This window comes from Bombus flavifrons, chromosome 4 (genome assembly GCF_040668555.2).
Source record: "Bombus flavifrons isolate JBK064 chromosome 4, iyBomFlav1_principal, whole genome shotgun sequence".
Lineage (NCBI taxonomy): Eukaryota > Metazoa > Arthropoda > Insecta > Hymenoptera > Apidae > Bombus > Bombus flavifrons.
In genome coordinates, this window is record NC_138445.1 from 3,126,223 (window position 1) to 3,142,771 (window position 16,549).

Here is a 16,549-nt window from a genome sequence, read left to right on the forward strand (position 1 = left end):
AATAAAAACTATTTTTGACAATATTGTAGAAACCTGGAGAAGTAATCGAAAATTTTTAAAACACAACCCCCTACCTCCTAAAAAAAAAATTGCAGGATTGTTCACTTAGTATCTGAATCGTGAAATACTTCAAGCTCCGAAGGAAGACAGTAAAATATTCATTTTCTTAAACGTTAAACGCGTCTACACAAAACAGGACGATATTTAGCAACGGAACAAGCGTGCAGAATTATCGACGCGCGTTTTCCTCTGTAGGAAACTCTCTGAACGTTCGCAACTGGACGTGTCAAGCTGTTCATAAATCTATGCAATACGATCTTTGGTGTCGTCGAATAATCGAGCTTCTGGTGTGTTCGCAATCTTTCATATCGCGTCAAATAGGTTTCAATGATGGCAATGTGTTCTTCTTGTAAAAGGGATAAAAGATTTACGGACACAGAGCATCAGCTACGTTTGATCGATGATCGTGCTTAAATTTTGAACTTCCAAAGGGACTGATATTCGTTTCGATGGTGTAAGATCCACGTTCAAGCTTCGATTAAGATTTCTCCTGACTTTTTGAACCTGTCCAGCCTCTGGTTGGCAGTGTGACTTTCGAAAAATCCTTTGTTGTATTTACAGTAGTTACAATTAGTTACTGGCTTATTATTATCTCGAATAATAAATATTTTAAGCTCGTGACAAGACACACGTACAATAGCGCTCATAAATATGTGGATCTTTCGATTGATTTACATTAACAATATCTGAATGTAAAATTCAAGCGGAGGCCAAACGTTGAATATCACCTTTTTATGCGTCAAATGGAAAAATTCAGAGTTACTTGAAGTAAAAAGAGACTACTATATAGTTACAATAAAATTATAAAATATCTTATAGATATACATTGAATATTATACAAAATATCCATCGCATACGAACCTCGCAGTGTAAAAATAAATCTATAAATGATATCTTTCTTGATATATTGAAAATTACTATAGTCGGACACTGGTGCAATTTTGATTTTTACATATTTTGAACAAACATTTTTTTAACGAGACAACTTAGGTTTCCTGTATCGATAGTAGTAGCGTTAAGCTGGTCTTTACAAATTTAACTAGACTATTACTCTGATTTTTACTAAACGTGTTTTCATGGCGAAAAATTGAATGAGCTAGAAACCTGTTGGAGCTATCTCAGAGGATTAAAAGATTAAAAGTTTTCCGAAAGGGACCAAAAGTTTTCTGGAAAGCAGTCGCAAAGTTCTGAAAAGCAACAGACTTTATTCGATAAAACGTCAGTTTTATAAAAATACGGAATTATTTTTATTATTTCAAATTTCGCTAGATTTTAACGTCATATTCGCGTGTAATCTGTTGAATGATAATTATGAGATATTAGTTTAGTCGATATTCTTTATTTAAAAATGCTATTTTCGCATAGATCGAAAGATTCGAGATAACTATTTATGCAATTATAAATTAATACAAAAACGAAGGTGTTCATTGATCAAGAAAAAGTATTTTAAAATTGGTTAAAATAGTTCTTATTTTCTATTTACTGTACTAGATTATACTAGGAACCGAGAAACACACAAAGATGTACCTACATATTTTCTTCAGTGTTCACTCTTTCGAATTTGATGGTTTATGTCTTTCTTAGTAGTTATGCCAGTAGAATTTACATATTGCACAATTGTATATTATTTTCTAATGCATCTCTTTCACGTACAAGTATCTATTCGTTTCTATTTAGTAATTTCCAACTGAACTGTTTGAATCTGTAACTATATATTATATGTATCTTCTCTATTCGTATCTATAATCTACGTATTTTCCTGTGCAATTCATGTTAGACTATTCTGATAAATATTCTGCTTTGTATTCTATTCTCATAACTATCCGTTAAAACCCTCTTTCTCTGCTCCCAAAATGAGTGAGCTGACGTAAACTAAATCGAAGACTGTCTCGCGCAAACAGTTGGCTACGTTCATTTATTCTTTCACACGTCAACGTCCACTTTGTTGCTGTTGCCGTATTACCGGAAAGAAACGCAGACAAAGCCAATATAAATTTCACGCACCGCGATCGATACATTCTGCCGTTTGTTTTCACGATGCATGTGCACATATGCATCGATGTTTGTTTGTGCACTGAAATATTCAATGAAACGGAGTGTACACTAGAGCCGGTAGGTAAACTAAAGGCAGTTCAGGCTAGATTGTTAATAGGCATGAGTGCCCTAAAGGGATGCAGAATCGCCCTTCATATTTCAAATGCGGACAGATTATAGTCGTATAAATCGTAGAAGGCAAATGGTAATGTTTCCTAAGACATATAATTAAGCTGTGGATGTTTATGCGTTTATGGGATATTTGCGGATACGAGAACGCACAGAATGAACATAATATGCAGAAATATATGAAATATTCAAAGTACAGAATCTTTTACCACGTTGAATGAATAAAATATTTCTTTGCTCAAGTTCCATCTTGTAAATTACACGTACGAAAATACAAATTTGCATATTCGGATAAATATATAATTTAAAGAAAGTGAAAGGGTATAGTAGCTGCACGTCTGGCAAAAATATTTCTGATGGGAACGTATCGTTTCCGATTGGACGTAGGTTAGAAAAAATATCTGGAAACTTCAATTGAGATGTCTAATATTGTATAAAATAATGATTTTGCTGTTATAAGTATCAGGAATTGACAATAATTTATTTTTATTTCTTTGGTTTCCCAATTTGTAGATTTTCTTCCATTTTCTCAGTGTGAAATCGCAATTACTTTATTGAGACTGAAAGAATTTTGAAGCAGCACGCACTTGTTTAGAAATATGTACTCGATTTTCCATAATATACGTAGTAACAGTCATATAAATATATTAAATTATTTTACAGAGATAGTTTATAATGACAAACACTGTACAATTAAAAATGTACAAAGTGATACATTACACAACATTAGAAGAAGTAAAGTAACCAGGAGGAAAAACAATTGCAGTTTGCTTAGAAATATATAATTAGTAATATCTATGAAGAGTTGATCCTTCAATTAAATTAAGTTTATTTTCAGAAAAGAATTCTATTTCTTCTTTAGGTAGATATTTGTAAAAGATTTCTTCGATCTTAAACACACTATTACCTCTGAATTTTATTTCGTTACAAAATAAAACAATCGCAGTTTAATTAAAAATATATAATGAACGATATCCATGGAGTATTGGTTTATAAATTGCATTAAATTTATTTTCACAAAAGAATTCTGTTTTTTCTTTACATTTACACTTATAAAAAATTTCTCAAACACAGCAATTACAATGAAGTGTGAAATTGTAATTTGAAATGGACATTATATAATTAAACGTTATATGTGATTATTTATCAGTATATTCTCAGATTCGCCCCAATTTTAGTAGAAACATTCACAACTTTAAATTAAATATAAATATCTTATATGTAAGTATCTTATATTATATCGCGATTTCTCGTATTTTTAACTGAAATGTCGATGCTTGGGATTGACAGTGACGTAACTTGCAAAATGTAAATTTTACTGGCAAGACTTTCTAGAACTGACGTTTTTGAGAATACTAGATACACGTTTTCTTAATTTAACTGCTAAAAAACAAAGCAAAGGAATTATTAATATATTGCTTTACGTAATAAAAATAGAAATATAACGTAGGTTAGTGTAGAATTAGTAAATTTAAAATTCTCTGAATTGTGTTGCTATCAATGTCAAGCATATGACGAATAATTCTCATCGTTTTGTACTGTGAATGAAAATACTATTTTATCATTGTTCCTTGTATTTCTTTATGTTTTCCATAATTCTGCTAAGTAGTACTCATTTCCTAACGATCCATGGTACGTGTAAGTTACCCTGTTACATGTTACTTTAAGTTGTTTCATTTGTACCAATTTCTACATATATCTACATTTATTAAATTCTACGATCGAAATAAGAGCCCTTTTTTCTAACATATTTAATATATCGACAAGATTTATAATTCGAACTCGCGGAATAAATCCATTAAAATAAACATGATCTCTTAGGATCTCTACGTTCTGTTCTTATTTTGTCACGTTGCACTCGAACGTGTTACAAACGTCACTCGAATATGTTGTTTCCACAGTTGTTAAAATTTTGAACACCTTTCAAGCATAACAAAGATTAAAGTAAAGTAAATAACTATCGTAGACACAACCGCGATATGTTTGGCAAGCTTACTGTGCTTACAGCGTGAAATATCTTTATCGGTATAAATCTCGTTGCTCCGCGTTTAAAAAGTCAGGAACACACGGGAATTCAGCAACACTCAGATACTTTGCTTTCGGCGACGGGTCTATGAGCGGTGTTCAAAGCGCACGCTTGTTATTTGTCCGCCTCACGGACTCCGGTTCATGTCTCGCTCGTGTTTCGTCGAATTTCTCGCGCCGGCCACGCGTACGAAATTGTCGCGTTCGCGGTTTCGCGCGCACAAAAGGTGCATCCTATCGCGAGAACTTGTTTCCTACGCCGCCAAGGCAGCGTTAAGGCACATGCAAGAATAAAGCAAAACAAAAAAAAAAATACAAAAAAGAAAGAAAGAAAAGAAAAAACAAGAAAAAGCAAAGAAAGAAAAAAGTAAAGAAAAATTAACAAAAAAAAAAAGACGGCTTGGTATCGAATCGGAAGTACAAAGTAAGCTCGACCGCCGCAGCGCCCAGAACCACTAATGTGCTCGCTCGCAGCGCGGACGGCAACTTCGAGGTGACCTTGGCCACGAAGGCCACCATCTACCATCAAGGATTGGTCGAGTGGAAGCCCCCTGCCATTTATAAGTCATCCTGCGAGATCGACGTGGAGTACTTCCCATTCGACGAGCAGACCTGTGTCCTCAAGTTCGGTTCGTGGACCTATGACGGCTTTAAGGTAAACTTGCATGGTAGCCGCTAAGTTCGTGGCAGATAGACCGGCGGATCTTCCACGACGTGGATCGACGTGGCTCGTGATGCGTCGAGGACGGTCCACCTTTGTAGCCCTTAAGACTAGATATTAGACCCGAACGATCGGCTCGTCGCGTGGATTTCCAAACTCCGCGGTGGCTCGTGTTTTCTTGTTGCCCGTTTTCCAAACGTTACACTCGATGGGAGGGGAGAGCCGAAACCCACGCTAGGAGACGGATGCTGCCAGCTTTCCTTCAACGTTCCGTGATACCTATAACAGTTGCTCCGACAGATGCGACGTGCGTTCAGAGGATAGAAAGAACGAGAATTGATGATAGCGAGGCGAATCGCAAAGAAAATGCAACAGAGATGGCACGCAGTAACAGTTGATAGCCGAGGGGGATGTTTGAACGAAGGGAGATCGAGTAGCGAGGACGCGAAATTACGCGATCCGAGCGGTCGATGCGAAGCTTTTTCGGCTCGATTCGTTAGAAAGGGTGAGAGATAGGGTGATGGTGAGGAAGAAAGAGAGAGAGAGAGGGAGAAAGAGAATGAAAGAAAGAGAGAGAAAGAGACAGATCATCGCGTAGCGGCAGCATCCGGTGCTCTTCAAAGAGGAGCCAATCGTGATCACGCTCGGCTCGTTTCTTCGGTGATTCCAGCGCCGACGGGAACTACGAGGTGACGCTGATGACCAAGGCCACGGTCTACTATTCGGGATTGGTCGTCTGGCAACCGCCAGCCGTATATAAATCCTCCTGCTCCATCGACGTTGAGTTCTTTCCGTACGACGTACAGACCTGTGTTTTGAAGTTAGGCTCCTGGACCTATGACGGTTTTAAGGTGCCACGCCAACAGCAACGAGCACGATCGCCAGATTGAACCTTTTTGCTCGTCATATATGATCGGTCTTCCCAGTTTCCTCCTTGGTTACACTTTCGTTTTTTATGTTCCATCAGAGAATGCCACCTTGATACCCGTAATCGTTTCTGCGATGCGCTGGTCTTGGACGTCATACGTCATATTTATATATATATTATCTATATATATTACATATATATATATATATTTCAATATTGTTACTTGGTGTGGACTGCAGTGTTATTTGATTGACATTCGTCGTGATGTCGTACGGTCAGCTCGTTTTTATATATTATTCTGCGGTGTGCTCGAACGATCCTACAGGCTCGCATATCTGAACGCGATCTTTGAAAACGGCTCGCGTCGTCGTTCTTGCGAGGATCCCAGTTATCGTGACAAATTCGCACGCATCGATCTCGCTGATCCACCTACAGTGGCTCGCGAATATATTCGTACATCTACCGGCACATTTTTTTATATATTATACGCGTTTCGTGAAATCTTCTGAAATTTCGGTAGCACTGCGATGAGACAAGATCGTCGTGATTATGGTAGTAAAGTTTAATTGCGATCCGAAGACGTACGTAGAACAACATTTTCTTTATGAATACTTTGCGTGCATTGTACGACACTTTTTGAAATTTCGTTAACACCGTAATGAGATACGATTATCGTGTTTCTGATAGTAAAATTTGAAGGCAATCCGAAAATGTATATGAAAGTTACAAAACGTTTATCGTAAACGTGCAGTGGCATTAAATGTTGTAACTTTGTATCCTATTAAGCGCGTATATTGCGTCAACATGTTATTTGACATTTTTCCCAAACGATTGGAATTGTCAAGTTCTCAACATTGTGTCTATAAAAGGCAATTTTACACATCCACGTGATATTTTTCTCATCGCTGTTTCTTGCATCTAGAGTCTATAGTTTTATCAAATTTTCTAAACTCCAAGTGCAGAACTTCGTTCATCCGAACCTCTTTGCATGAATTCGTAACTGAGCCACTATTTTTCAAATTACGCTCGAACGTACTGTCAACTATACGATCGTGTACTATACACGTCGTGTGTTTTATCCAAGTTGTCATATAATTGAACGCAACTTGTGTCGAAAGTGTTGCTCGATCTCAGTCATCCGAACGTCCATCTCTGTTATCGAAATTCACAGCAGCAGCTGGTCCCAACTCGTCGATTATCCGAAATATTTTATTGCCCCGATCGGTTGAGATAAACGAAGTTCTATTGTATTTAGAACGCTATGGTAAACTACGAAAAAACATTGGACAATTGCCGGGCCCCATGTTTTACAATCTTGGTTTTTGCAAAAAAAAAATTGCAAACAAAAGATAGACACGTGAAACGTAGAAAAGTATAGCGCGAGTGAAAGAAAAAGAGGAACTAAATAAGCCTGGACTTTTAATTAAAAAATCAAACTTTCTTATTTCTGATTTGTAACGAATGAAATTTTCATTAACATATCTGTCATATTTTTCCGATTAAAATGACACCAAACACGGTACAATTTGGAGCACATTTGCTAACTTGATAAATGACAATTAAGTACATATCAATAAGTAAATACAATTCAAATTACACCGTGTTTGTTCTCATTTTAATCAGGAAGATCTCAAAAATACTTCAGTAAAAGTTTGATTTAAAAAGACGTGAAAAATAAGAAAAGTTTCGCTTTTGAGTTAGTACCCACATGACCATGCTGGGATGACTATCATGCAATTAACGAGAGCTTCTTTTCCTCCAATTATCGTACGTTGACGTACATTGCTTGGCCCTAAATCGGTCAATATGACTGTTCAGATACCTTGATAGTCCTTGCGAGTTGTATAACTCTTATACACATTTTCGGATCCACTTCAAATTCTACCAACATAATCGCGATAATCGTAATAGTAATGGGATTTCAAGACGTTTCGAACAACACGCAAGTAAAAATTCGAATACTTTCGTGAGCCACCGTAAACGTTTTACAAGCATTTTCTTAGCGACATCTCATCGTTCGGTGTTACGTTTTTGTTAAACATTGCGGTGCTATGAAGTACTTCGTCGATATGCCGTTTCGTGTAACACCACATCTATCTTTCACCTTGTATGAATGCTTCCTACTAAGAATGTTAGTCCGATCCTCGCTTCGACGAACGACTTGAAAGAGCGATACTACGTCGCAGGTTTCAAAGGGTACCTCGATCACAAACTTTGAATCGAGGTGAAAAGAATCTGCTTCGAAGCGTATCCAAGCTGGTCAGTCGCCTTGCTCTTTGACATTTGCAGATCGATGGAAAGATGAAACATCTAATCGCGGAGTCTCATTCTTTATTAGCATAGCTATTGAAAAGCTTAGATCGTAGGACTCTCGGTTTCTAAGCGTCACTGTACGCGATACACGCGGCAAAGATTGAACGTTTTACCGAGCATTTTTCAGACACCACACTAAATACACGGTAAAAAAAGAGATGTTTGGACAGGCCTAGTTGTTTCAATGTAGCAGGGTAAATACAGATTTATACGTAAACAGATTATTCAAAAAGTTTTCATTCCTATGAAAGGCAAGTGTCATTCAAGCAGTCTGATTTCGTGTCTCGTTTTGCATAAGCTCTTTGATCGAAGTTTATGACATTATGGTTTATTTAGCTACTTCTACTGTAATAAACGGTACTGAATTCAGATCGAGTTTAATACATTTCTGTTAACTGATTATCTTTATTTCATATCGCGATAGCTGCTACACTTCCGAATAACAAGATAGCAAACTTGTGGCATCTATAATTTCCTATATCGTAGCTACATCAGTGTGAAATTTGCGAGCAGTACGTGGGCATTAACATTGCGTGGATACGTAAAGCTCGATATGCTTTCAGCAATTTCCACTTAAATGGACGTATAGACATACGAAAAGAATAAAATGATAGTACATCGAAAAGAAGATAAATTTCATACAAATGATCATACGTTACATAGTGCTCTCGAGTTACGCTACTCTGGCATATAAATTCAAGTATTGGATTATAATAAAAATGAAATTGGAACAATTCTTGCTTCGCAAACGTTGTATTACTACCAAAATTATAAAAGAAATTAATAGGAGTCGTAAGGTTATATATGTCGGAGATGAAATGACATCGGGGCCTCTCTTTTGGAATTTTTGTGATGAAGTTCAGTATTTCCACATACGCCCAGTGTTGTAATGTGATGAAATTCAGTGTAAGATCGAGCACAATGGTTCACATACGCTTACGGATGGTCATGTGGTCCAAAGAAATTTAGAGGCAAAATCAACACACAGTTACAGAATTTAGTTCTAGTGTCATTAGTACTATGATCATAACATCCAATATAGTGTTTTCACATATGCCCAGTGAGGTAATGAGATACGAAAAAAATGAGATTCATTCAGGTACGAGATCGAGAATGGTCTGTCATGTGATTACGGTCTGACTGGTAATTCACAGGATGCAACTACCACTTTGAATACTAATTATAACGTTACTGATTGTTGTTTTTCATTTTTACCATTGAGCATTCGATCAAAGTTTTTGTTCTTGAACTGGACCCTTGGCTTATTGGGACATTTGGTTCAATTATAAATAATGTCAATTGTATTGAGTCTGGTGTTGAGAAAAACCAATATTTTAGTCAGGATGATTGTCAGGATGGCCGTGTCCGAGATGAAAGGACATTGGGGCCTTTCTTTTGGAATTTTTGGCAAGATCCCCACTTTAATCTACACTATTTATTATAGTTGTACTTAAATAATAAAACTTAGAAGTAGTTGTTTATGATTCAATCCGATTATGTTTGCCCGACATTTGTGACAGTGGGCTTGGGCTCGAGGTGACACAACTGGTCGCTGAACGTAGCCACGGTCACGGGATGGACGTTTTTACCTAACAGAGGTATGGAGTAGCTGTATAGTTCTCCTTAAAAAAAGAAATATAGTTGTAGCGGCACACGGGCTCGAGGACAAATCAAGCCACGTGTGGTTTTGCCTCAGAAGTGCCAATATTATGGGACACACGTTGTATTAACAATCAAACTCCGGGCAGAAACAATGTCGCCGCTACGCGGAACTGCCTAGCAACGGCAATTGGAATTTTGTTGGTATCCCCGACCAATATACAGCAAACGAACACGATCGCAAGGAGAGGAAAGTTTTCATCAGCCTTTTATTCTTGCGATCTCCTTGGAGAGTTTCTCATCGTCTTTACGAGCAGTATATACCGAGCGTCACAGCGAACGTTACTTTGTGCTTCAAAATATATTCTACGTTTAACAAAGAGTTAGCCCGTTGACCGTGGATTCGTTATTGAACTTAAGATCATTGTCATTAACATCTGCAGTGTCTAATCTCCACGGTTATTTGTTAAATTCTGTAAAAACCATATTTATACCAATAAATATAATTTCTATTGTATTGTATTGTATTGGATGGCTAGTCCAAATGAAGATTCGTTACACACCCCTAAACCTACTGATAACTCGACATATATATGGTGATTTACTAAAAAAAAAACAACAAATATACGTACTGTTTCAATCTCCTGTGCCAAATTGGAAGAAATTACTCGTAAAGCTGAGATCGATAATAATATCAAAAATATTTACCATGTGGTCTAGACGTGTAATGTAATTAAACGAACAGAACTGGGAAGCAGGTTTGCTTACGAACAAGATAACGTGTAATAACGTATAATATTTGCGAAAGAAGGTGCGCGGTGGAGAAAAGAGCCGTGTTTACCAACGAAAGAAAATTCAATCTAGATGGCGTAGATGGATATTCGTATTGTTATCGCTGGATTGCGGATGTTCGTGCGTTTCTGGGAAATTTAAAGCTGCACAAACGAACAAATATAGAGAAATATAGAGAATATTCGAAATAAAATAATTCTCTGTAGGATATCTATTTAATTTGAATTTGCTTAAACACAGTCTGGTTTCCACGATGCTCTTAAAAAATGATGCAAAATGTCAGATGACCAATAGGAATTATGTAACTCTAATATAAGGAAGATACATTTATTTTAATGGAGACACGAATGAAGAGCATCGATTTCATCTCAAACACGAAAGAAATAAAATTATTTTTTGTGAATCTACCATTAGATCGACACTGGCATATTATAACTCGACGAGATATTCATAAATATTTTATAAAAAAAAAAAAGAATCATGGAAATATGGCAAACAGAAATATAAATAATATGCAAAAGAAAGACAGTTCGAAAGTACAAGTACTTTAAGGGAATGCATAGAAGAGAAAATAGGAAATAGAAAAGAAAGGAGAAACATCTAAAGTGTTGTTTTTGTTCAGACGTATGAAATGTACTAGTATTATTTGTTCGTATTTATTTATATTTTTCTGTTTATTCGTGTGAAACTCGCTGAAGTCATATCGAGCTAATGTAAATAAGTTTTTGCTCGTATGATGTGTAATATCATGAAGCTGATGTAATAAGTTTTACGTATTCATATGATGTCTAAAATTCACGTATTGCTCGCAACTTCTACGTTACCATAATTACGATGTTATAGCTTTTCGACATACCACGTATACAAACAATAACAACGATATTATGTAAATAATAAATGTAATGTATAAATGTAACGAGAAATTGCAATGCAGTAGATATAATACAAATAAAGTCTGCTACGAACATAGCAAAGCAATTTCAAATATTAATAGCTTGTAGGTAGACGAAGAAGTAACAGAATAATCATTTCATAGCTCATAATGCGAATTATACGTGTTATAAACTTTTTGAATAATCAGTTCTAACTAGAGTTGAGCATTTCAAAGCACAGCTGTTTCATTGCGATGTCAAGAAACATGTTAATTACTGAAAATACAAATCTGAAGAAAAGAATATTAAGAATATAAAGATAAGAATAATTAATTTCAATTCACTAGCCAGGAATGTGTATTTCCATATTATGTCATGAGAACAATGATCGAGAGTTATAACGTAGATATTAGAAAACGGATACTTCAATTTCGCCATTTTAAATATCGAATATGATTTCAAGAATGTTCGTGGTTTACAATACACAATTAACTACAGTGACTATTATTATTCGATTTCGTCGAAAAGAGGAAAAAGGAACAAAATTTTGCGAATTGTTTGGCAAACTGTTCTTCGTACATATTTGACAGAATAAATATATACAATTTCATCGTAGAAAATTTGCACAGTAAAACACAGGTTTCCTCTTTGACTTACAATTTGCTATTAAAAATACGAGAAGGAACGCTACGAAGTTCGATGTTCTTTTCATTCGCTGGTACACCCACGCACACGCACACACACACGTACATACATACATACATATTATCTATGCATACATCGCATGAAAATGATCGAGCATGTTTCATGGAGGCATCGCTTATAAGCTAACTGTGTAGCGAAACGAAGAATTGAATGTAAAGGAATTTCGAGCAGATTTCGAGCAAACGAACGATTTCCTCGGCCCTTTCGTCGTTCTTTCCGCTCCCGGTTTATTGCCGAAACTTTATCGCGGTCCCCACGCTGCGCAATTTCTTTCAACGTTCCTTTCAAACTCGTAAAATACGAAATACGAACTCCCCACGCCGTAAATCGCACCTGGTCGCCGAAAATTCCCCCAAAGTCCAGCTTTTTCCAGCTTATCAAATTACCAAGGTTGTAGACATAGCGCAGTCATAATTAGCTCGCTATTACAGGGCACGTCAACCCTATGCGCGCGTATCCCTTGGTAAAAGCAGCGTTAGAATTAGCGTGGTAGCTCGACGCAGAAATTTCCATTTCACCGACTCTCGCTCCATGAAAAATCTCTCCCCCAACCCCCGGCCCTCTCACCCTTTCTCGTTCTTTCTCTCTCTTCTTCCTCTATTCCTTCTTTCAGACTCGCTTCATCTACATTTCGCCGAAGAATTAAGAGTCGAGATAAAGCGATCTCCACGACAAAACCATAAGAAACGTTCGATAGGGAAACGTGGCCCCCTTTACATTCGGTTTCTGGCCGCTTTGGGAGAATGGCGGACCCATTTATTACTCGCAGCGTGTAACCAGCTCTCTTTTCCTGCCCAATCGCGACTGTCTCGAAAATTTATCGGACCTGTGATTATGGAACGTTCGTTGGATTTCTATATCCACTGTTCGGTTATAAAATGCCGGCATTAAATATTCACTGCGTAAATATTGATCGGATTTCCGTGGGATGGAGAGCTTTATTGAAGCATTCAGTGAAAACACGTGACATAGTATGGTCTGCATGTAACTATGGCCCTCAGACGAGAGAACAGGGAATAAGGACGGAGCATGAAATAGTATTACACATATATACACACGCACACGCACACGAGAGTTCTGTGGTGAACGACGTTACAAAAATTTCGTCGACCGAAAGTATCTTAGTTTCTTTCTGTTCTTGGTTTTATGTCGTTTGTGGTAGTATAGCGGTTCGTGCGTGTATTTCTAATTGCTAGACGTCGATGTTGTTCATGAGAAATTGTATGATAGCGAAGAAATGAGCGGCGTGGAATATATTGAAATTTAGAAGAGGAGTGTGTAATATGTGAATTAGTATTTTTGCTTTAAAGGTTTGTAAGTTGCAGCTTATATATATATATATATATATATTCCAATTTTCACGCTGTTTTAAATTAGTACAGTTACGACTAGAACTCGATATGTCTAGGTTTGAAGTGAATAATGGAAAATAGTTGTTTGTAATTATTGTTGTTGTTGTATTGATGAAACAGTATGCATTATGATAGGTACGTCTCGTTAGTTTCTTGTATCTGATGAAAAATGTTGTCTGTCTCTGGACATTTACGAGGGAAATGAGATTTGCGAGAGAAACGAGAAAATTAAAGGGAAAATTTATAGGACGCGCCGAAAAACATTTTCTTTTATACACAATTTATAACGCTAGCAATTAAAATGGAAATTACTGCATTGTATTGACAGTATGTTTTGTTAATATTAATATCCTACAGCAGTTCTAATGAGATATAATTTTAATTATTTTAAACTTGAGCAATGACAATTTTAAAAATATCTTTAGTCATTTTATATACAGTCAGTTTTAATTGTAAGTCCTAAATTTATTACTATCTATTTCGAAGGATTCTTAAATATCATAAACATTTGAAGAATGAAAGCGTGTAAAATTATGAATAGTATTAACATAATATGATCCTCTTATTTTCTTACAAGTAAAACTCACTTGAATTTAAGAGAAAGATAAACTTGCCGCGATACAACAGTCCTTACTTGCATTTTCAATAAAATTAAATGAATGTTGAATAATCATATTTCATATTCAATTAATTGTTACATAATTATAAATAATTCGAGATATACCGATATCGCATATAAAATTACTACAATTTACGCGAATCTTAATTCTATCCAATTATTAGACAGAAAAATAATTAGAAACTAATTTATAAACCTTGTATCGACTTGCCAGTTTAAATTATTTTATGAATTCTTCAGAGATTCATCAAAATCACCAACAAATATAGCTGATAGAGTAACATTCGAATTTCACGTGCCGGAAACTGACGCTAACGAAATGTAGATTCGCGCAATTTGCTACGGCGTGTGTTTTACAACAGACGACCGTAAAATTTTATTTAATAATGTTTGCGCATTATCCGTGTATCATAGAAATACGATAAATTGAATGCACAATCACCACAATGCACTTCCAATCATAAATTACACAGCGTAGCCGATGAAGTTAACGAAAAGATTCAACATGTGTCATTTGCTCGGACAATTTGATTATATTCGAACCTAAGTGAATGGTCTATTATGCTATCACATGTTCCACCGATTCGTTACTCACCCTGCCGATCAATGGACCGGCGAACGTGTAATTAAACACCAACAAAAGCGATTGTTCAACGAAGCGTGCCGTGATTAAAGAATTTTCGCGTCGATTTTCGACGTTATCGGTTACGGGGTTAACGACACGTGTACGCAGAAAAGTAGAAATTAAAATGCGAATGCGTAACGAAGCGAGCGAATTAAATTAGATGAATTTTCATGCTCACTTATTAAGTGGTTCCAGTGCCACTTAAACATAATGCGCTACCGTGAAAGATCCTTTCATGATTAATACATCACGTCATTTCGACCCTCGTTTCGCCACACATTCAAAGCTACTTCTCATTTAAATAGATTTTATGTGATTTGAATCGCGAGAATCCATTAGAGTTTGTTTTAATAATAACGGCATAAAATATCACGTAGAGAGAAATCTATGTATATTTTTGCATATCATTTCTCTTCTATTGATCGGGGACATGTTACAGATTATACAAATTTGCATATTTATTTCAAATTTACCTATATCTGTATACGTTTATTCTGCGTCAACGAATTTTTCTTCGTATTGCGAATTTACGCAAAGTGATAAATATTATTGTTGGATTAAGAAAAATGAATTAAATTTGTATTTAACAAGTTAGGTTTGCATGGAACGTCGCCTAAGTATGACGTGTTGATTTTGATTAAACTTTGCAGATTTATAACGTCGATATTTCCTTTGTCGATTATCGTCTACGATTTAGAAACTGAAAACTTACTTTTCTTAAAATTTCGAGAAAACATGTTTTGCTGAATATCTTGGAAATTACTACAGACAGAGCAATTGTATCGATAGACGAATATGTTTTCGAAAGACGATCGAATGTGTAAACAGATTTTCAAAAAATACATTTGTTTAAATAATATCTTTTGTTAATACATTTGGAAAATATTTATCGATTCTCACGTAAACTTGCTTGTGTAGATGCTGCATATTTAAACTCAACGTAAGGATAAATAAGAATTTTGATTTTTTACAGATTAAAGAAAATAATTATTTGACACAAGACGTTTCTCCATAGACAAACAAAATTAAAAAAAAAATCAATTTAAAAGCTTAAACTGACAAACAAGTAAACAGTAACAAAATAGAACAAAATAATATATAATTGTTAATTAACGCTACACATTAACACTTGTTAAATTCAATAATATATATTCACGTTACAAACCATATAACAATTTCATGAAATTTAAGCTTCTGAAATTCCTTTGGAAATTAAAAATGTTTCACCAAGTTTATTACATATCAAACTTAAGTTTGATGAATTTAAAAAATACATTAAATCATTATAACTTCCTTTTCATTCTAAAAATGTGAATCGCATAAGCCTTAGTGTTGTATAATTACGATCTTTTGGCGTTAAGACCAAAGATTAAACATTTCTCGGATAGTGGTATGTGTGACATCTCTGTGTAGGTGTCAGTAGAATTAATTTCATCATAGTGTAATTAGATCCTTTAATAGAGTCAAGAGACGCAACGGAATTATGTGAGAAATATTGGCACGATATATAGCTATGCAACCTATTTAACTCGAAATTCCAGCTTTAATGAGTTTTGCTACTGCAACAATGACGTGTATGTAATTTGCCACGTATTTGTAACACGCTTATGTGGTTAAAGGTTCAATAAAATCAGTAATACGAATATATTAAAATTTTCTTCAATACCAAGATTAATCTAAATAGCGCTACGCATGATCGATTTCTCTCGCGGACAAGATACGAAATAATGGTATCTTCATCATGTCTTACGCCATTATTACTATTTTGGCAAACAAATTCCATCCAAATATTATATAAAATTACAAATAATTATATACGTAATTAATGATAATTAATACTATTAATATTAAAATTCTGTATCAAAATCAATTATAAAATTTCATTCGTTCCGTTG

The 16,549-nt window shown here is 35.5% G+C and overlaps 1 protein-coding gene across 10 annotated transcripts in view; it reads left to right on the forward strand.

Annotated features, from left to right (window-relative positions):
* Positions 1–16,549, forward strand: part of nAChRalpha4 (nicotinic acetylcholine receptor alpha4) — a 369,922-nt gene that overhangs the window by 193,829 nt on the left and 159,544 nt on the right. For 6 of the 10 annotated variants that reach the window (XM_069112189.1, XM_069112187.1, XM_069112192.1 and 3 more), the window contains one exon: positions 4,723–4,903. The exons of 3 other annotated variants lie outside the window; for them this stretch is intronic. In XM_069112189.1, coding sequence (XP_068968290.1) covers positions 4,723–4,903 — 181 coding nt within the window. Of the gene's footprint in view, positions 1–4,722; positions 4,904–5,579; positions 5,761–16,549 lie in introns of all 10 variants that reach the window. One more of the 10 variants, XM_069112190.1, reaches the window with a different exon arrangement.